Source organism: Paroedura picta, chromosome 4, assembly GCF_049243985.1.
Source record: "Paroedura picta isolate Pp20150507F chromosome 4, Ppicta_v3.0, whole genome shotgun sequence".
NCBI classification, from domain to species: domain Eukaryota; kingdom Metazoa; phylum Chordata; class Lepidosauria; order Squamata; family Gekkonidae; genus Paroedura; species Paroedura picta.
In genome coordinates, this window is record NC_135372.1 from 25967373 (window position 1) to 25988729 (window position 21357).

The 21357-nt window shown below is 45.6% G+C and overlaps 1 protein-coding gene across 1 annotated transcript in view; it reads left to right on the plus strand.

The window, feature by feature from the left end:
* MAU2 (MAU2 sister chromatid cohesion factor) overlaps positions 1–20196 on the plus strand; it is a 34270-nt gene extending 14074 nt beyond the window's left edge. The window contains exons 11-19 of the mRNA XM_077332014.1: positions 3221–3298; positions 6712–6777; positions 6921–7004; positions 8381–8430; positions 9964–10041; positions 10580–10691; positions 11661–11751; positions 16742–16869; positions 17494–20196. Of these exons, the coding sequence (XP_077188129.1) occupies positions 3221–3298; positions 6712–6777; positions 6921–7004; positions 8381–8430; positions 9964–10041; positions 10580–10691; positions 11661–11751; positions 16742–16869; positions 17494–17568 (762 nt within the window). The 3' untranslated portion in view covers positions 17569–20196. The remainder of the gene's footprint in view (positions 1–3220; positions 3299–6711; positions 6778–6920; positions 7005–8380; positions 8431–9963; positions 10042–10579; positions 10692–11660; positions 11752–16741; positions 16870–17493) is intronic.
* Positions 20197–21357: the final 1161 nt, after the last annotated feature.

Here is a 21357-nt window from a genome sequence, read left to right on the forward strand (position 1 = left end):
TAAAGGCCATTGCTTGAAGTGAGGGGGGGGGAGGGAATAAAAGGTTTCTCAGTATTTATTTATTGGAACCACACATACTAGGGCATTCCTCTGGGAGGTTCTGTCCCCTACTGTGTGTCTCTCTGTCCCCAGCTTTGGAGAAAAAAATGCCGCAATATAAAGGCAGCATTTTGAATCCCCATATCAGCTAGGCTTTGGGCATAGTAGCCCATGGTTGACAATTGTCAAATCTAGTAAAACCAGCAGTGCCAACCTGGAGAGATCCAGCTGTCACTTGAGATTGTCTGTGGGGGCAACTGAAGCTGTCTCCATCCCACAGTCAGGTTGGAAGCTGGACTGAAATGGATCAAGAGCCAATATTTCATCCAGGAAACTCTGTAGCTGTTGTGCGACTTCACACTCAACCACCTTACTCAGGAATGACAAATGCAAAACTGGGGTGGTTGTTGGCTTGGTCGTATGCATCTAGGATTGTTTGGGTTTTTTTCCCAGAAGTGGCCTAGCTGCAGCCTCCTCTAATCTCTCCTGGAGAGGGACCTGGATCTCCTCACTGCCCACTTTCTCCAGTCATGAGAGACTCAGGTCAAGGTGGCATGTGGTAGGCCAAACAACTGCCAGAGTCCTGTCCACATTGGCCACTGGGAAAGAACTGAAACAGTCCAAAATGGGACCTTGAGACGGCCAAGGGGCCTCCAATTCCCTGACTGCATTGAAGTCAGCACATAAATCATGGTGTAGCAACCAGACTTTCTCCTCTGATAAGTTTGCAAAAGCCTCACATGTAATGTCCAATCCTATAATTTCAGATAGTCCTGTAACTAAGGACATAGCTGACCAAATAGTTTTAAATAGTTGTGCTGGGTATGAGCTAGTGGAGGCAATAGAGCCCCAAAGTTAATCTGCTTTGATGGGCTTTACTGCCATCTAATAAGCATTCCTAAGCATCTTATAAAATGTTCTGGAAGCTCTATCATGAGTTTTCCACCAAACTCATTCGAGCTATCTCAGTTCCTGCTTCTGTTTGCGCAGCTCTGATGCATGCCATGGAGCTGGCTTGGGACAGTAACAGAGAGGGCTTCGGGGAGCAATCTCATAGATGGCTTCAGAGACAGCTATGCCAGTCATCCACCAGGACATCTACACGGTCGCCAGAGGGCATTGGGTCCTACAGAGCATTCCAGAAACCTATTGGATTTATGTCTCCTTCGGTGGGCATAAATCTGCTCTCTGCCTATACCTAGAGGGAGCAAGGTATGATTTGGGCCTTTAGGGCAAAATTATTTTAACCATGGCACTCTCTTACATTGTACTGAACCAATGCGTATCCCCACCTCAAAGATCAAATCCAAGTTGTGGCTGGCTTGATATTTAGGATCAGTGAAAAGTTGAGAGAGTTCTAGTGTTGCCATGACAAATGCCAGGTTCGAATTTTCTTTGGAGCCAATTTTCTTGGGTGTTGAAGTCCCCCAAGACCATTTGCCTGGGGAACTGTGAAGGCCCACCCAGTCACCAGCTCCAGGTGGTATTCTGCACGGAGCCAAATAAAACAGTTTACTAAACAACCAGTTTAGACCGCTTTATTATATTACAATCATTGTTCTGCATTGAATATAGTCTGTTGAAAAACTACATTGCAGTGCTCTCTGCATGAAACAATTCATAGCCCTGCCCCCTGTAGTTTTGCCAACTCCGCTTTGTTCTCTAATGCAGTCACTAATCTGCATAACTAAGGAGCTTGTCTGAATGACTAATAGATGGTCTCAGGCAGGCAGGAGAGAAATAAATCGGTGAAAAGCATCTTTCAGAAATAACACTTAAAAGATGCTTAAAGCACCGAAGAGGCAGTTCACCATGCAGAGCAAAATCAGTTTTTGCAGAGTAAATTCACTCTTCTGTGTAGAAATCAGAAAAACAACATTGTATTTAGTGAGTTTTCATCAGCTTATCCATCATGCAGAAGAAGCCCAGGATGTTCCAGGGTCTCTGCTGGTGGGTTAGGTACATCAGGCAGGTGGCTAAACTCTCCACTCAGTACCTGGGATTGTTGGGGCAGGAGTAACCTAAAGGAAGAAGGCCCTCAGATCAATATCACAATTCCTTCCCACCCACATCCACCCCCAGCCTTCTGTCCTGGCTGGTGAAGGAGCGAGAAACCACATGGAGCCAGTTCTTTCCGGGCGACAATTTTGCCCTCTCGCACCGAGGTCTTGGTCACGCATGCCAAGTCTATGCTTTGCTAAGGAAAACCTCTGTGAATCATCAGTCTTATTCTTTATGGACACAACATCAGCATCGGGAAAAGGTTATTTCTCGTATCAGGAGACCTGAGTTGAAATTCTGGTGCAGCCCGAGATGAATTTATTTCATTTTGAATGGTCCTCCTGGGTCATTCTGAGGTGGGTTCATCTATTGCAGCATCATTTCTCCCACAGTGGCCAGCTGGATGCTCCCACAAAGCCCACAAGCAGGGATGCGGGGGCTTAAGCTTCTCACCGGGGAGTTATGAATGACTTGTGCTTATTGTGTATGGCCATTGGCCGTAACAATATAATAAAACATTTAACAATATAAAATAAATACGAAATATACACTATGAAATATCAAGTTCAGATTAAAACAAAGATACCAGAGAAATAAATTCTTGTAATGAAGCAGGCCAACAAGAAACCTATGGTTTAATGAAGCTGATACACTTGCCATATATTTGTTTCCGAAGCTTTTGCTTGTTTGGTTCTAAGCTTTCTAGCAGCCAGAGCAAAGAGTGCTACTCAATTAGTTATAAAGGGATCGACATCAGATAACAGAGATCAGAGTTCTTTGAAAAGAATGCAGATAATACATGTATGTCCTCTGGAACTGGGACGCCATATAAACAGAGGCGTGACTCTTTTGGAAGCTGAGCAAACCTTCCTGTAAGAAAGACTGGCTGCATGGTCTGGAATTGCAAAGAGGTGAAGACCAGTCTGAGGTTTTCTGAAATGGTACTAACTAAATATGGAGCTCTTTTATTATTGGTTTTCATTCACTTAAACAAAGGGGAGAACTTGGATTGTAATACTAATTGCCTGCCGTAAGAGGGATCGCGCTTAAAAATCCAGTCTTGTATATAGTTATACTAAAAGTATAATTATTGTAAACAAAAATAAATAGCATTGCTGGTGGAAGAGTATCCCTAGTGTAGAATAAAATGTTCTATTCTTTCCTGTCTGTTTGCTGAAAGATCTCTCAGGTTTGTCAGCTCTGCCAACAGTCTCCCAGGCTCTTCTCTAATCACGCGGCTCAGCTGCACACTCTTCTGGTAAGTACAATCCTCCTCATGCATGACTCCTTTCGCCCGCACATAGTGGCGACTTAGTCAAGTTTGTACATCCTGTGTATTCAGAAAAGGAAAGTGAACAACATCTTCCACTGTCAAGACAGAGCATCCATTTATGACTAGTTTTATAGATCCCCCCCCCCAGCAGGCTCGGGGTAGCTCACATCACATATTATGCACGGCTAAAACAACAATGAAACCCTTGAGTTCACCTTTCAGTTTAGTGGTAGGGAACACCCCAGAGATTAATAGAGGGAGGATTGTAGATTTTGTTGCCTATATTAGCTTGCTTCAGCCATAAGCCGTGCTGAAGAGCGCTGTTTTACACGCCCTGTAGAACTCAAATAGTTCTGTCAGAGCCTGGATCTCAAGCGACCAAAAAGGCTCTGGCCCTGGTTGAGGCCATATGAACTTCTTTTAGGCCAGGGACCACCAACATGCTGGTATTTGAAGAACATAAGGTTCTTATAAAGAGCGTCTTCTGGCGCAGTGTGGTAAGGCAGCCAACATGCTGTCTGAAGCTCTGACCATGAGGCTGGGAGTTCAATCCCAGCAGCCGGCTCAAGGTTGACTCAGCCTTCCATCCTTCCAAGGTCGGTAAAATGAGTACCCAGCTTGCTGGGGGGTAAAACGGTAATGACTGGGGAAGGGAATGGCAAACCACACTGTATTGAGTCTGCCAAGAAAACACTAGAGGGCATCACCCCAAGGGTCAGACATGACAGTGCTTGCACAGGGGATACCTTTACCTTTAAGGTTCTTATTGGGTCATATTGGGAGAGACGGTCCGTTTGTGTGTGTGTTTTAATTGAAGTGTACTTGACTTTTGGTGGTATTCAGGAAAACTCATCTGTGCAATTCATAGCCTGCTGTTGTCCAGTTTTAGTCAGTTATACATGCTGTTTAAATTTCCTGGGATGGCACAGACCCTTGTGGCTCCAAAAAGTGAAGGGCTTTCTCTGGGAGAGGTGTGAGAATATGACGCTTTGAGAAGGGGTAAGCGGCAAGCACCCTATTTGTTGCATCCTAGTTGAAGGATTCATCCCCTGTGAATGGTGGTAACTTATTTGCAACTAACAGCAGGCGAGGGAGGGGCCTGCCTCAGCAAGGAAGCATCAGCTTTGCGTGCTCAAGTCTTAGTCCTCAGCATCTCCAGTTAAAAGGACAAGGTTGTAGGTGACGTGAAAGACCTGAAACCTGAGACAAGTCACTTTCAGTCTGACCTGGATGGACCGATGGACTGATTCTGAATAAGGCAACATGATATATATTCAGATCATGTATTTGGGCATAAAACCCTTTGTATGTATTTATGAGATTTCTTAGTCGCTGCTCACCCATAAGTTCTCATGGCAACTTATAATAATTAGCCTTATAATGAAGTCAAAACCCAACTGAAATAAGATACTCTGTATAAAATATTAAGATACATGACTCAGCACCATTGAAGTATCAAAGCAGTCCAGAATATCTGGTCAAATCTCCAAAGGCCCACATGAACAATTTGATTTTGCAAGGCCTGTGGAAGCAAGTTGTGCAGGGCGTGGGTGTCATCCAAGAGTGCTTTCAACGACGTAGGGGCTATAACTGAGAAAGCCCTTCCCTTAGTAACAGCTAACCAAACCACCCACGGCTTGGACTTCTGCAAGAGGCCCTGGGAAGATGGCCGAAGGAGGCACAGGGGGTTATCATGGGAGAGGCAGCCCCGAAGATAAGAAGACCCCAGATCCTAAAGGGCTTTAAAAGTTAATGCCAATGCTTTGAATCAGATCCACAAACGAATTAGTAGTACTGCAGCTGTCTCAGAACAAATAATATGAGCTGACCATGATGTTCTGATCAGCAGTGTGGCAGCTGTATTCCGAACCCCCTTGTAGTTTCCAATGAGTTTTTCTCTGTGTAAAGCAAATTTCAGTAGTCCAGTCTGGAGGTAACTTCCATAGATAAAATGTGGCAAGGTCTGACCCAGACGGGGCCAGATCTTTTTCTCCTGGCGCCCACATGATTGGATGAGCTTCCAGAAGAGATCAGAGTCCTGCTAGGAGCTAGCACAGTTCCGCAAGCTCTGCAAAATGAAGCCCTTCCATCAGGCATATGGTTGAGGTCCACTGAACTAACAACATCTATTGGGCCTCCCAGAACCCTCCCCATGAACTGAATTCTGACCAACCTTTGGGGTCATAGCCAACATGTTTAATTGTTGCTACCACTAGTTATGGAATGTTATCATCACTATTACTTATTTGATAATATTATTGAATTACTCACTGGAATGACTGAATTACTCACTGGAACACCTCGGAGAACCCACATTCAGCCAGCGCATGCAGCCCGGATCAAGTTCAAGCTTTTGTTTTTGACCTTTAAGGCCCTTTGTGGTCTGAAACCCACATATCTGAAGGACCGCCTGTTGCCTTATGCCCCTCCTCAGGGACTTGCGTTCTGTGGGTGTGGATCAGTTGATAGTTCCCGGCCCATGGGAGGTTCGCCTGACCCCGATCAGGGCCAAGGCCTCTTTGGTCTTGGCCCCAGCCAGGTGGAATGAGCTCTTGGAAGAGCTGAGGGCCCTACAGGAGCTCTCATGGTTCCACAGGGTCTTTAAAACAGAGCTCTTCCACCTGGTCTTTGGTTGAGGCTAGAGCTAGGAAGATCAGAGGGCCCCTCCATGAAGCCATATATATGTCAGGCATCCGAGACCATCCTTAAGGTAGTGGGTGTAGGAGGGTAGGGTGGGGAGAGAGTTTTATGCCTTTGGCATGTTTTACTAACTGTGGATTTTAATTGGGGGCTGGTTATGATTTTTTGTTTGGGGGTTTTATGCTCTATGATGATTGTAAACCGCCGTGAGATGGTTTCCAATAGTCGCGGGAAACAAATCTAATAAATAAATACTGTATTTATCCTTATGTTCTCCTATGTAAACTACCCTGAGCCACAAGGGAGGGTGGTGTATAATTAGAAAATAAAATAAATAAATGTTACTTCAACGTGCGGACAAAGAAGTAGAGAACAATATCAGAAAAGGGTCACTGTGAGTCCAGATCTACCTGTGGGTCCCTGGAGGGTATACTTCAGTAATGTAGAAAAATTGAAAATAAATAAATAAAAGGCCTCCCCGAGCCTCAGCATTTGAAAATACATGCGATGAATCTGGCATCCTCAACTTGACATAGTCCCCACATGGGGCACACAAGATGTTCCCTTGAATTCCCCTTCCCTGTGCTGTTGCCGGGGGGGGGGGGGTTGACCTCCAAGCTTACCCTGTTTATCTCAGGATGCAGCAGGCATTTGAGAAGCCCACATCCCCAGCACCACCTTTTTTCTTGTCCCTTGTCTTTCCAGAGGCCAGAGTCCAAGTTTGAACCCTGAAATGTGATTTCTGTTTTCTCTTGAAGGGGCTGTACTGCATTTCTGTCAACTGCATGGACAACGCAGAAGCGCAGTTCACTACAGCACTGCGGGTAAGGCCGGATTTCAAACCGAGATTCAGGGGGGTAGTTCAGAACTTGCCGGGTTCTGTATAAGGATTTTGTGGGAGGGGCAGCTGTGAGCTGCAAAAACCCCGCCCTGCTTCACCTGGCCTTTCCTGTTTTCCCTGCAACAGCTTACCACCCATCAGGAGTTGTGGGCATTCATTGTGACAAACTTGGCCAGTGTGTACATCAGGGAAGGAAACCGACATCAGGAGGTAGGATCTATGGTTGCAGTTTTTAGTTTGGGTTGAGGGGAAGTTGTGAGAAGTGACTAATCAAAATGTACCATGTTTATCTCATGCTCAGACATTTGAAAATGCACATGCTTTTGTTCAGCATGCTTCCTAGGGAGCGAAGACTCAATGAACTTTCTGTTGATGCTTGGGGGGGAAAGTTTGGCTTCACTGCTATGTCGTTGCTGTCTCTCTCTTAGCTTTCAAGGGGCCAGTCAAACCAATATTGCTTCACAGGGCACTTGGTTTAAGCCAAAGATAACAATCCTTAACACGCCCGCGGCGCCGCGGGCACCGCGGACTAAATAAAGCGCTAAGCGCTTTGTGGGAGGAGTTAGGGCGGGCTTAGTCCGTGATGAGAAAGGAGCCTGATTGGCCCGGCCGACTCCCGCCCTTCCGACAAGGAAGCAACTGCAAGCCGCACGGAGCGCGGCTCGCAGTTGCTTCCTTGCCGGCGGCCTGACGCCTCAGTCCGACGGCCAAGGGAGCCCCCAGCAGCCGCGCTCCGCCCGACTGCCGGGGGCTCCCTAACCTAGCGCCCACTGTATTAGTTGCTAGTACATAATAAATGTCCTTTTTGTTGGCAGTTTGCTTTTTCTGCTGATTTTGCTGGCTTACCATTCTGTAATTGCTGAATCGTTGGTGTTGGCCTCTGATTTATGGTGTTTGTTGTCTTTCAAATGTGATACTTTGTTTTATTGCAAGTTGCCTTTATGAACCAAAAAATCCAAAGGGAAAAAATGACTTTCAATTATCTACGTATCTAGATTCCCCCCTGCCCCCAACCTTCAAGTAAGACATTCAAGATTTGCTCGGCGAGAATGATGATCCGGAAGTAGCATTATTGCATCATGTTTTAGTATTTGCCTGTGCAGACTTGGTCGCACTGCTAGGCTGAATTGTGCAACTTGCGCAAATTGTGTCACTCTGTATCATTTTTCCTTCTAACTATGTTTTGGTGGTCATGGAGACAGCTGAGAAGCTATTTAGGCCTTAAAGCCCTGGTTTATCAGGCAGCTCTGCAAGCATTGCCAACAGAGTGTTGAGCACATCTTTCTAATGATAAGGGCCAGGAACTAGTGTGTTTTTCCGAATGAAAGCAGAGGGCATGCAGAAGTTCCTGTCATACATCCATAATTGCAGCTCCCAAGCCTTGGCTCTGTTTTTAATGCTGCCTTTGTAACACTTGGTGTTACTATATTGCTAGTTCCAATATCTGGAAATGCTTCAGCATCCTCATTCTGCGTGGGTTGCCTCTGCAAAAAAGGTTCCTTTTTTTTCTCCTTCCTAGACTGCAAAAGAACGTGGGTTGGCAAATGCTTAAACCCCTTCTTCGTTTTCTCCTTTTCTGACTCTAGCTTTACAATTTGTTGGAAAGGATAAATCCAGACCACAACTTCCCCGTCAGGTATGTATGCCAGTTATGCCTGCCACCAACATCTTTGTGAAGGGGGATGAGTTGGGAGCAGTTTCCTAATATGGATAGCACAACATCATTTGCCTCAGTTGAGCACTTTTACAAAATACATTGCATAGACATGCTGGTGCTGCAGGTTACCATACTGGTGAGTGGTTGCCATTGGCAACCAGCTGAAAACTGTGACACATGTAGGTTTTATTCTGTTTTTTACTTTAAAGGCTTCTGGTCCATTAAGGCTGAACAAAGTAGACTTAAGAGGCTTGATAGTTGCATAGCAGTTAGCCCAGGTTTTTTAAAATGTACTTACAGGAGAAGAGTTGGTTTTTATATGCCGCTTTTCTCTACCCAAATCAGTCTCAAAGCAGCTTACAATTGCCTTGCCTTCCTCTCCCCACAACAAACAACCTGTGAGATAGGTGAGGCTGAGAAAGCCACGATACTACCGCTCAGTCAGAACAGCTTTATCATGGCCATGAGGAGCTCAAGGTCATCCAGCTTGGCTGCATGTGGAGGAGTGGGGAATCAAACCTGGCTTGCCAGATTAGAAGCCACCACTCTTAATCACTGCACCAAACTGGTTCTCCTTCCTGACAGTGAACAACAGACAAGGGAGAAGAGAAGCAGGGTGAATGTAAGTAGACAACAGACTTCAAATTTCTTTAAAGCGTGAGTGATGAACATCAGAGATGCTTCCTGTGCCCAGCAACCTTTAAGAATCATAGAGTTGGAAGGGGCCATACAGGCCATCAAGTCCCAACCGCCTGCTCAGTGCAGGATCAGCCTATCTTCACCCGCCTAATCTTTATTAACCTTTACCTGCCTGTGCTTCTGGAAGTTGGGAGCCTTCTGTGGCCAGCCTCTCGCCCCTACAGAAGCTGCTGATGAGCAGCTTCTTGTAAGGTAGCATGTTCTGATGATGGCTCCTGATGTCTGTGCTGTCAAGAGTGTAACAAGAGACATCCGGTCAGGGCAGGAGAACCGGACCACAAGCTTCCTGTCTGTGCACAGGAGATCTGGAAGCTAAATCGAGAAGCTGTATCCTGTCTAGGGTGTAATATGACTTTTACGTCAAGATCCAGTAGCTTGAATAGACTCTGAAGCACACAAAGCAACCTTTTTGGTACATGAAGAAAAACACAGTGGGGCATGTGAACACATGAATCGGCCTTACACCGAATATCCTTGATCTATCAAGAACAGTGCTGTCTGCTCAAATTGGCAGGAGCTCTGCAGGGACTCACGTAGAAGTCTTTTAACATCGCCTGCTTCCTGGTTTTTTAACTGGAGATGCAGGGATCGGACCTGGGACTTTCCGCGTGCAAAGCAGAAGCTTTACTCGTTGAACCACAGCCCATCTTCTAAAAGCTTATAGTAAGGAATCTGTCTTTCCCATTACAGGGGGCTGTAAATATTAGCACATTATGTCAACGAGCCGTTCTCCGCCTCTCAACACATGTATGCGTGTCCGATTTACTCCTCTTGATAGGTCCTTACATAGCTGCTTATCTGTCTTACCTCCAGTTCCCACTGCTTACGGGCCGCTGCCTTCTATATCCGAGGACTCTTCTCCTTTTTCCAGGGGAGGTACAATGAAGCCAAGTAAGTGTGTGTGTGCTTTTTGGGGGGGGGGGGCAATCTTGCAGTGCCTGTTGCTTGATCCAGTAATGCTTTGTTTAACCATGGCTGCATATACTTCAGGCTCTTCTCAAGAACACAGTGGTATTAATATTCTTCGGAACTGCACAGGGGAGAATGCAGTATTTAAAAAATGTTGCTTTTTGTGTGTGTCTTGGTGTTATGAGTGTCTGGCTGACCCAAGGTCACCTAGCTTGCGTTTCCCTGCTCTTAGTCTGACATTCTAATCCCTACACCATGCTGGGTCCCAGAGGTAGAACCTGTGGAAGGAGAGAGTATCACTTCCTGAGTGGAAATAAATTTGTTTTGGTTTAAAGCAGTCTGAAACAAAACCTTACTCAGATCTGTTCAGTGGGGCTTATTCCCATGAGTGTTTTTAGGAAGGCAGCATCACAAACTTCAGCAAGTGCCAGGGGGGAGGGGGTGTTCAGTTGTTGGTGATGTGTTTGCATGCAGGCCAATAACGGGTTTAAGAGTTGTCTTCTCTCTCTCTTAAAATTAGGCGCTTTTTACGGGAGACGTTGAAGATGTCAAATGCCGAAGATCTGAACCGCTTAACAGCCTGCTCCCTTGTTCTCTTGGGCCACATCTTTTACGTACTGGGGAATCACAGGGTAAGTGGTGCCAGTTTATTACAATTTTTGCTTCTCCTGTACTAAAGGCTCAGTGGGTAAGTTGGAGGGCTGGGGGGCATGAACTCGATCTCACTAAACTCCCAGGAGGTGGTATTTGCACACATATGGTTTGTTGACAGATCTCACATTTTTGCCATCTTATTGTGCCAACTTCCAGACTGCAGCTGGCTGACTTGAGTGAGAATATAAGCATGAATTCTCAAGCTGCCTGGCAGGGAATATAGGTTTCCTCTAAGAGAGTTGTAAGAAATGAATGAATGAACAGAGATTTTTTTGAGCTAGAGCTGCGTGACTCCCTGTACTGTCCTTGCTTCCTTTCCAGTCAGTCTGTATTTAGGGATGGATTATTCTGCATTTCTGCTTTGAGAGTTCTGGTATCATACAGTGTAGGGAGAGGCAGCGCAGAGTCGTACCGTCACCAGCCATCGGAAAAGGCCATTTCTTGCCATTTGTGCACAGTTCACCGTTCTGGGTCCACTTCCTTATCAGAGGCATGTTTGTCTATTGTGTAAGTAGGTGGACTACTTCTCTTTGTTGTGCAAACACAGCATCTTAGGGGATTGTCCCTTCTGCAGGAATAAGAGTTGTTTTACCTAGGCAGCTAGATTTGCGTGTAGTAGCATTTCAGAGACCAACGGGATTTTTGGGTTGTAAGCTTTCAGGAATCAAGCCTCCCTTTGTCAGATATGTAACTTTGACTCTTGAAAGCACCTACCGCCAAAACCCTTGTTAGTCCCTATGGTGTTATGGGATTTGAATCTAGCTGTTCCAGTGCAGACCAAGGCAGCTACCCTCTGAAACTATATTACCCCCCTCCCATTTTTGGAGGGCTGGTTTTAAAATGACTGCTTGTCTTGGGTAAATCATTCCATGCAAAGAATTTAGGGGGGGGGGTGCTATCCTCTATAGCTGCCAAGTTTGTTTTGACCAAGACTAATTTCTCCCTAGGAGAGTAACAACATGGTGGTCCCAGCCATGCAGCTGGCCAGCAAAATCCCAGACATGTCTGTGCAGCTGTGGTCTTCAGCCCTCTTGAGAGGTAAGTCACTTGATATTAAGAATGTTCCTGGGTGATCCTGGTTTTCTTTTTCATTAAGAACGGCTTTTAAACAGCCACTGTTGCAGTCTTGGGAATCAAGCAGTGTTTGGGTACTGGGTGGGTTCACATGCTGGACATCATTTTGCTTGCATGGCAGGTCCTGGAGAGGTGAATGTGCTCTCAGCACTTGGAGACTTCAGTGTCTAGTGAAGAGGTCCCCTTCAACCAGCTAACTCTGGCCCCATGAAGCATTCTATCACCTAATCACAAAGAGGCCAAAAGAAAGGAGAGGGGAGAACATCTAGGGGAGAGAGATTTTCTGTGTCACAGATCCATTGCTTCCATAGATTAGCCAGATGGCCTAAAGCTAGTTTGGTGTAGTAGTAAAGAGTGGCAGCCTCTCATCTGGAGAGCTGGGCTTGATTTCCCACTCCTCCACATTCAGCCAGCTGGGTGACTTTGGGCTAGTCACAGTCCTGCTAGAGCTTTTTTCACAGAGCAGCCTCTCTCTGCCTCACCTGCCTCACAGGGTGCCTGTTGCAGGGAGAGGAAGGGAAGGCGCTTTGAGACTTTCAGGTAGTGAAAAGTCGGGCATAAAAACCAACTCTTCTTCTAAACTCCCAAGTAATGGATCCTGCTTTTGGAGGGTGGTTTGTTTAGCAGGGGCAAATAAAAGACAGAAATTTGAGTCCACACACCTCAGGGTATCTCTGCCCCCAAGCCCCTAAAGACTACCCAGGCAGCCAGAGACCAAGCCTCTAGGCCTTCCTGGGTCTAAACAAGAAACCAGCCCTGTAAGGTTGTACATTCACAAGATGAATATCAAAAAGAAGTTACTTCAGTACCTGAAGCCAGCTTGAGCCAAACACCTTAATTGCTACTTCACACGCTCTCCCGTGCTGCCTTGAAGGGAGGGGAGAGTTGCCTTTTTCATTGAACAGGCTGGCAGGAGTCTCTAGAAGCTGAACCTAAGAGAGGTCAGCAGACGTGCTTATAATGGGAAGAGGAGGAGCTCGGACCAGCAGCATGAAGTCCGCCCCGGCTATTCCCTCCAGCAATGCCATTGGTGGAACAGACTGGCTTTATCTGGCTTCTTTGACTCAAGTATTCAGCATGAATCCCAAACAGAAATTAAATCCGCACATACAGAAGGGCCTTTTGTGCATTCTGTGTTATCGCTTCCAGTATAAGGCATCCAGCACAGTAGGGCCAGGAATACAAAATACAATGAAGATGCATTAGCTTGAACCACAGCCAACCTAAGGCTGGGTGTAGTGTGAGCAGTGCAGAAAGTGGGATTGCGAACGGTGCAGTAAAGCAAGATGTTGGCTTTAATAGAACAGCCTCACAATATAACAATATAAATTTGATTTCCATCAGCATTCTAGAGGCAGTGTTCAGAAGCTTAGCCAGCTGATATTTAATGCTTCTGATGAATTAGTTCCCATTAAACAAACAATTATGGCCACATGCTTGTTTTCCAAGATTATCACCCAACCTCACTTGCACAGAGGCATTTACTTGATATATAAGTGCTGAAGAAGAAGGTTCTTATATGCTGCTTTTCTCTACCCGGGGAAGGCTCAAAGTGGCTTACATTTGCCTTCCCTTTTCTCTCCCCACAACAGACACCCTGTGAGGTGGGTGAGGCTGAGAGAGCCCTGATATCACAGTCAGAACAGCTTTATCAGTGCTGTGGCAAGCCCAAGGTCACCCAGCTGGTTGCATGTGGGGGAGCGCAGAATCAAACCTGGCTTGCCGGATTAGAAGTCTGCACTCCTAAACACTACACCAAGCTGGCTGTCATTGCTTTGCTTAGTGAGAGTACTGGGTTATGCTTTAGGCACTGCAGGCAGAGAGAAAGAGCAGGCCTGCCTCCTTCCTTTCTCCTGCTGCTTCTGTTTGAAATTCCTGTAATTTCTTTCTTATTAGTGTCAGGCAGGATCCTTAGTACTGGCCTCTTGCTTCCTGGCAGTCTAAGATGTGGGAAATAGATTTCTGGGACACATCTTCGGTTCTGTTATTTTGCTTCAGCCCTTGCTATCTTTCCCTTGGGAACGTCCTTCAAAGTCCTGATTTATTACCTAAATAGCACACCCTGTATTCAGGAATAGCAGAGTTTGTACCTCACCTCTATCACCTGTATAACAAATATTTCAGATGGCCTCTAGCCTGCAGGATATACACTGCACTGAAATAAAATAATTATTTTGGTGCCCCAACAAACTGGATCATGCAGCCTGAATTTATTTATATTTATTTATTTACAGTTAGATTTATAGGACTGTCTCTGTTAGCTGAGCCATCTCAGGGCAGTATACAACAATTTAAAACATAATAGTCATTAACCCATCTAAAACGTCAATCAGGCCTCTTCAAGTCACTCACCACAGTACTCCCATATTACTTGCCAGATCCAAGATGTTACCAGGGAGATTTTCATGGGGGGTTGGGGAGTTCTTAGGGGTTTCTGATATCTTAGCATCAGCCAAATGCCTGGTGGAAGAGCTCAGTTTTTTTATGCCCTTTGGAACTGAGCGAGCTCCAACAGGGCTTTTGTCGCTTCTGGGAGCTTATTCCACCAGGTGGGGGTCATGACCGAAAAGGCCCTGACCCTGTTTGAGGCCAGGTGAACCTCTTTGGGGCCAGGAACCATTACCCTGCTGTAACTGGCTGAGGTTCTTCAGGGGAAATACTCAGAGAGGTGGTCCCTCAGGTATGTGAGGTCCAGACTGTGAATGGCCTTGAAGTCAAAACCAGCACCTTGAACGTAATCTGATATCCCACTGGGAGCCAATGCAGCTGCCTAAGCACAGGGCATATATGAGTTCTGTGAGGACCCTGGTGGCTGCATTTTGGACCAGCTATAATTTCCAGTGTAGGGGCAATGGAAGGCCCACATAAAGTGAGTTACAGAAGTCTAATCTGTAGGTGCATAGATAACTGTGGCTAATTGATTTGTGGGCAGGTATCTAGTAGCCTAGCATACAGTTGGTGGAAAACCCCAAAAAAGTAGCAAAAAAGGGAAACAAAAACGCAACCTGAAATGCAAGGGAGAACCAAAAAGGTTAGGGATATAATCAATTTTAGAACCATATAAACCAGGGGTAGTCAAACTGTGGCCCTCCAGATGTCCACGGACTACAATTCCCACAAGCCCCTGCCAGCATTCGCCGGCAGGGGCTCGTGGGAATTGTAGTCCGTGGACATCTGGAGGGCCACAGTTTGACTACCCCTGATATAAACAGTTTATTATGGGAGCTCAAATGTTTAAAAACCAGAAAACCATCTATTTGGCACACATAAAACATCTAAGTGCTTATACCAATAATGCTGAATTATTTTTTGACTTTGACCTAACATGTTTTGATCAAATAGAGCTTCATCAGAGATCAATTAAACACAGATGCACACAGATATGATTAAAACATTTTTACAATTATCAACAGGGGGATTAAAAAAAAAACCTTATTCAATCTGTTCTGGCTTGGTCAGGTCTTGCAAGGTGTTCATAGCAGAATCCTCAGCCATCAAATATTTCTTGTTCCTTTCCTGGATATTGGAGAATCCTACAGTGTGCTTCTCTGAGGACAGGTTCAAAATGTTCTCCAATTGTTAATCATATCTGTGTGCATCTCTACAATTGACCTCTAATGAAGTTTTATTTGATTGAAACGCATCATTTCAAGGTCAAAAAATTATTTGACATTGGTATATGCATTTAGATGTTTTATGTGTGCCAAATAGATATTTCATGGTTTTTAAACATTTGAGCTCCTATAATAAACTGTTTATATTTTCTACAATTGATTTCACCCCTAACCTCTTTGGTTCTTGTTGGCAGAAAACTGCCTGCTAAGCTACTTGGGTGACTTGTGTCTCCATGGAGCCATCATCCCCAGATCCTTGGTGGTCGGTGCAGCAGTAAGCTGCATGCCATCCAAACTGGGTAGGCACATTTCCTCCACTGGTCCCCTTCTACCCAATCTCAAGGCCTCCATCTTTGAAGGGTTCAGCTTCAGGTGACTCTGTTTTCACCAGTCAGCCACAGCCTCCAGACACCGGGTGGATTGTATCTCCTTGGTCTTTGTGCCTGTAGGGACATGCTGGCAATTCCTTAGTCCATTAGGAACCCTGTGATACCTTTGGTTGGAGAAGGTCATGGCTCCATGGAGATAGCATGCATAAGGTCCCAGGTTCAGTCCCTAGTGTTTCCAGTTTAAAAGGGTTGGGTGACAGGTGATGTGAAAGACCTCTGCCTGAGATCCTGGAGAGCCACATGGTATTGACCTTGATGGGCCAGCAATCTGATGCAGTATAAGGCAGCTTCAGGTGCTCATATGTTACGATGATTGTCTTTGGCAGCTAGGAGTCTTTCCTGAGGAAATCTTACCGATTCATAGGCTTTGCTATCTCCATTAATATCTTGAGTGTGTGTATATACACGTCCACACAGGCACACAAACACATATATATGTTCTACATAATACATTTCTGGTAATGGGATAGGAGGAATGTGTCTCATGGCTTAAGTGCCACTCAGCGCTTAACACCCACTCCGGGAAGCTGTCCCACCCCTGAGTGTCTCTTCCTGTCCAGCGGCTAGCCAATTGCCTTCCGTCCCTCACCCCTGACCACCCCCTCCTTCCACTTCCCTCCGAGGCTCGGAGGCTGCAGATCCCTGCCGGTGAGTTCCCTAACAGCTGCCTGTAGCCTTTCCAGGTCCTGGGGGGAAGGGGAGGCTGTCCACAGAGTTCTTCCACCCCCCCACCTCAATCTAGCACCCGTCGTATTCCTGAATATATATAATTGTATATATAATTGTCTGGACTGAGAAAAACCAACTTGCTGATTCTGCTGCCTGTTTTTTCGACTGAAAGCTTGATGTTACCAGGCTAACAATTGCATGCTGGAAAGACAGGAAAAGTTCCCTTATGTGACCCAGGGTAACTTACCCCAGGTCTCTTCTCTCTCCTTCTTGTACCCGAAGATTTGAACAAAGCCTGTGGGAATGCGATAGATGCCCATGAAGCAGCACAGATGCACCAGAACTTCTCTCAGCAGCTGCTCCAAGACCACATCGAAGCTTGTAGCCTCCCAGAGCACAACCTCATCACGGTACGTTGACATTTGGGTCAGGCAGAACTCCTTTTGTTTCCACCCTTCCCTGTGTTGCAGCATCCTCCCAATCCACAGATGCTCACCTGTTCACTACAGCAGTCTGTGTATGAGTGGCTGTGAGTGCACCTATGCATTCTATGCCCTTGCTGTAGCTTAGGGATGGCTGCCTATGGGCTGGGAAAGAGAATACAACTTGAGAGCATCATCTTATATCCTTCAGAAATACTGAAAATACTAAGGAGAGCTATTTTAACATAATCCCACCCTGCTCTTGTTTATAAGTGTCTTAATCTGCTTTGTTAAGGATCTCCATGGCTTTTTCAGAGAACCTTTTTAGAGGGTCTCTGGATTTTGCATTGTAGTCCCAATTTTGTACCTTTTAACTATGTGTTTAGTTGAAGGCCATTGAATTTCTGTGTCTGAGAAATGAGGTTTAGCATCTTAATGACACCTGAACACATTGTACTTGCTTAAAAAAAAAAAAGACTTGGAAACTTCCATAAATAAACAGTTCAAGTATTTTACAGTGTGGGCTGCTAAATGAGTGAAGTACAGATGCTGATTGGATAAGTCGCCAAACAGGAGTTTTTTTCTGCTTGTGTCTCCCTTCTCTATTGCCAGTGGACAGATGGACCGCCTCCTGTACAGTTTCAAGCACAAAATGGACCCACGACCAGTCTGGCCAGTCTGTTGTGAAAGAGTGACACGTTGCCTGAAAAGACAGCTCTCCGAAATGCTGAGCTTTTATTCCACGACGGATGGGCTTCAGATCCCTCTTCTACTGGGATTTCTCTAGGATTCCTCTTCTAGAACCTTGCAGGAGATGAGCTTGGGAGCACATTTCAGAGACTCGCCGGTGTGATGCAGGCACTTGGAGTTCTTTCAGATTTCTGTGTGGGAGTATAGTGTGTGTGTGTGTGTGTGTTGGCATGTTGTGTTGTGAGAGGTGGGAGGGCAGCTTTCAGTGCATCCCCCTTCCCGTTGCTCAGAATTAGGTTTTACATTATTCAAAGACAGCTCATTCACTTGGGCTGCATCTTAGCCTTTTAAAAAAAAACAGAGAAGTCTCACCCTCTAATAATGAAGGAAAGACCCAGTATTGGTAGAAACAAGGGGTTTAAGAGAACCCCAACTTTCTACTTGAAAATTAATACCTGAAAACCCCATGATTGTTCTTTTAGCTTGTGCTGCGTTGTCCTGATTGTGCCTAGATTGTTGTTCAATGAAGTCTGCATTGGTAAAGGTCCCAAGTTTGGTGGCTGTTCCCCATGAGGAATGCAGGCTGCATGCTCACTTGTCAGTGTAGTTGCGGTTGCCTCTCATGTGGGAATTGCTGCTGTGGGCTGTTGTGTACTTTTGAAAAGACCACACCTGGAGGGCAGAAAGAAAGTGGTTCTCCAATGTAATTGCCTCCCATAGCAAGCATTGCCACTTTCCCAAACCGACAGTTACAGCACCGGATGAACGCTGAATTTAAAGGTGGGCCTCTGAGCTTATCTGGTGTTTGCTTTGAAAGTAAGGAGAAAGTGCTACCAAATGCAGAGCTGAGCTGCTATCGAGAATAAGTCCCTAGTCCTTATTGTGAAGATTTGCGTGAAAGGGTCTAGGCAGCAGTGCTTTGAAGCCTTGGAAGCCAGAAGAAAGACAGGCAAAGATAATTCAAGGTAGGTTTTGGTGTCCAGTCATGCTCCTTGCCTGTTTCTCATAACCAGCAAGGTAAAAAATGGCGGGCACTATCATGCAGATTGAGAAAGAAATGCTGGCATATTCAATTTTCATAGATTTGCATTACAGAATTCAGCTTTTTGGGGAGTAATTTTTTTTTTTAAGATTCACACAATGGAGATCTACCCTTGCTTACCGTTTCTAATTGAATTCCTAATAATGGATTGGCACTAAGACCATTGATCATGTGAAGACGACAGTTAGCCTCTTGCTCAAAAGGTGGATCAATTTGTTTCTCTGCTGCCTCCCTCCCCTGTGAAACTGATCCATGAGAAACTTAGCTTGCAGTGCTGGGAAGAAACTTGAAGGGATTTTTTTTGGGGGGAAGGACAGGTGTGAGAATCAATAGTTGAGAATCCCTTGGATTTAGCCCCCCCCCCCAAGGATGACTGAGCTTTGATTGGATTATATGCTAGTAGTTCATGTTCATTCACAAATATAGGAATAATGTGGTCGCTCCCAAGTACCCCGCTACTCGGCAGCAATTAACGCTTGTTTGTTCGTGTCAGTGATGACAGGAATTTCTTACTTATGGAAGAGAGACAACAGTGTAAGAACAGTTCATGCAGTAAATTGTCTTTTGACAGTCTTTCGTGGGCCAGTCCTAACACCGACAAATGCATGCACAAAGTATGACTTCAGTAAACAGCCAGTGGAAGCATACAGGTCCACGTCACCATCCAGTGGACTGGTCATAGGGGCACTCTCTGTCACCTAGGACAGTGGTCTTCAACCCTTCCAGAGCTGCATGTGCCTGAAGTGATGTGATACCAGTGTATCCACCATAAGAAGAGTGACTGCTGGAATTACGATGACCTCAGGCCTAGACCGAGAGAGCTGGGAACAGGAAAGACAAGGAGCAAACCACGGATCAGAGCCACAGAGGAATTTTGTCCACCAAGTGATCTCCTCTTGCTGTTTGCTGATGCTCAGTGTGCATGCAAAAAGGAGGACAGAAGTGATGCCTTTGCTTACGTTATCAACAAGGCCTTCTAAAAGGCAGCTTCAGGAAGTCTCATCTTGTATAAGCATGCAGTCTGACAGGTAGGGCTCTAGGTCCCCACTCACAGGTTGAAGAACACTGCGCTGTGGCGGGGAGGGTCTTTTTGCTGTGAGGAGAGAGGTTTGGCCTGGGCTGATTGGAAGGTGCTCTCCCAGCCTGCCTTTTGCCCGTGTGGCAGTGGTCAAATGGATCCAGGCCCGACCTGTTCCACTCGTCCAGTGCTTGGTCTTTGTTTTCCTTGCAAATGAAACTGGGAAACTGTTGCCCCTCCTAGAGAATGAAGCTGCCTTGTGGCTCATAAGCCACCTTTGCCACAATGCATCTCCTGTTGTGTTCCCATCCCAAGTTCTCTTTCTCAGCAGCTCTGCATCCCAGCCTCCCCTCCCTCTGAAAGCCTAATTTCTGTGTGGGTGAGTGAGTGCATGGTGGATTTTTTTTTTTTTGCACTGTTTGAATGTGGCATCTGCCTGTTTGGCCAAGACCACCTGCTTCAACACTTCCTTCGCTTGTGAACTTCTATTATCAAATGGCTCTTTTTAATAATGTGCTTTTAAAAATATTGTGTACTTCAGTAAATTTGTACAGTTTGTCTTTCAGCCTTTTCACAAAGCATTTAGTCTTTTCCTACAGATAATAATGTGCTAACATAAAAAATTGTGTAGGGATTGGTTATTTGTCTTTATTTTAGGATACAAAATGCTTTTTGGGTCGTCAAGGGAAGAGAGATTTCAATTTGCGTTTGCTGGTGAATGTTTTTTAGAGTGCAGCTATGGCAGTGTTCCAATGGAGTGCAGAAAAGAGGCAAAGTGTGGCAATTATCACAGTAGTCCGCTTTCCAAGAAACTGTTCTCTCGTGTTATTTGAAAAGCAAGTTGCTAGCCCTGTGGTGGCAAAGATTGAATGGAACGTTTTGCAGGCATTGGTAGCAAAATGTAAGATTCGAAGAAATGCCTGAACCCAAAAGGCTACATAGCTTCTTGATTCTTCTCCCCAATAGAAATTTCAAGAGAAATTATGCACAGTTACTTTGTGCGGGTAGCGAGTGCGTCTTTTGGTTCCTAATTAAGCTGCAGCAAATACAACAGTGGTCATCACAGAAAGTGATATATTTAACAGCCCACGCCCCCTCTTGCATCACTGGAAGTGATGTCAGGTGGCCACTCCCCTTTGCTCTCTCCTAAGATGGAGTGATATTCTCTGAAAGTGCCAGGCAGCCCTTAGGTTACCGGCATCGATCAAGAGAATCAGCAAGCAGCAGCAGATTTCAATACCTGCCGGCATCGAGGAGACAAATCGCCTCTAAATGAGAATGATAAAACAGGCCGATAACTAACTTCTTCCGTCTCCCTCACTGGTGGGCTTAACTGCGGCCCTGGACAGGGCAGATTCCTCCTCCAATTAGGCACCACTGGGATGGGCACTGAGCTCACCTGAGGTGGCTGTTGGCCATTAATCAGCCATGGTAAGCTCTGGGAAGGTGCAGATCCCATGTATAACTGTACAAAAGACCACTAAATTAACAATGGTTAATGTAAGTCCAATTCTGCTCTCTCATTCCTGTACTCAGCAAGGCCTCAATGACAGATGACTTAAAGGGACCAGTAATACATGCTCATTACTGAGTTGCAATTTGCTGCATTTATGCCTATGGCACCTAATTAGGTCTTATGCGCCATAAAATGTATTTTCCTTCCCTCCATATCTCACCTCAGATCACCATATTTTCTATGACACAGCCATAATTCTGCGTTCTCAAA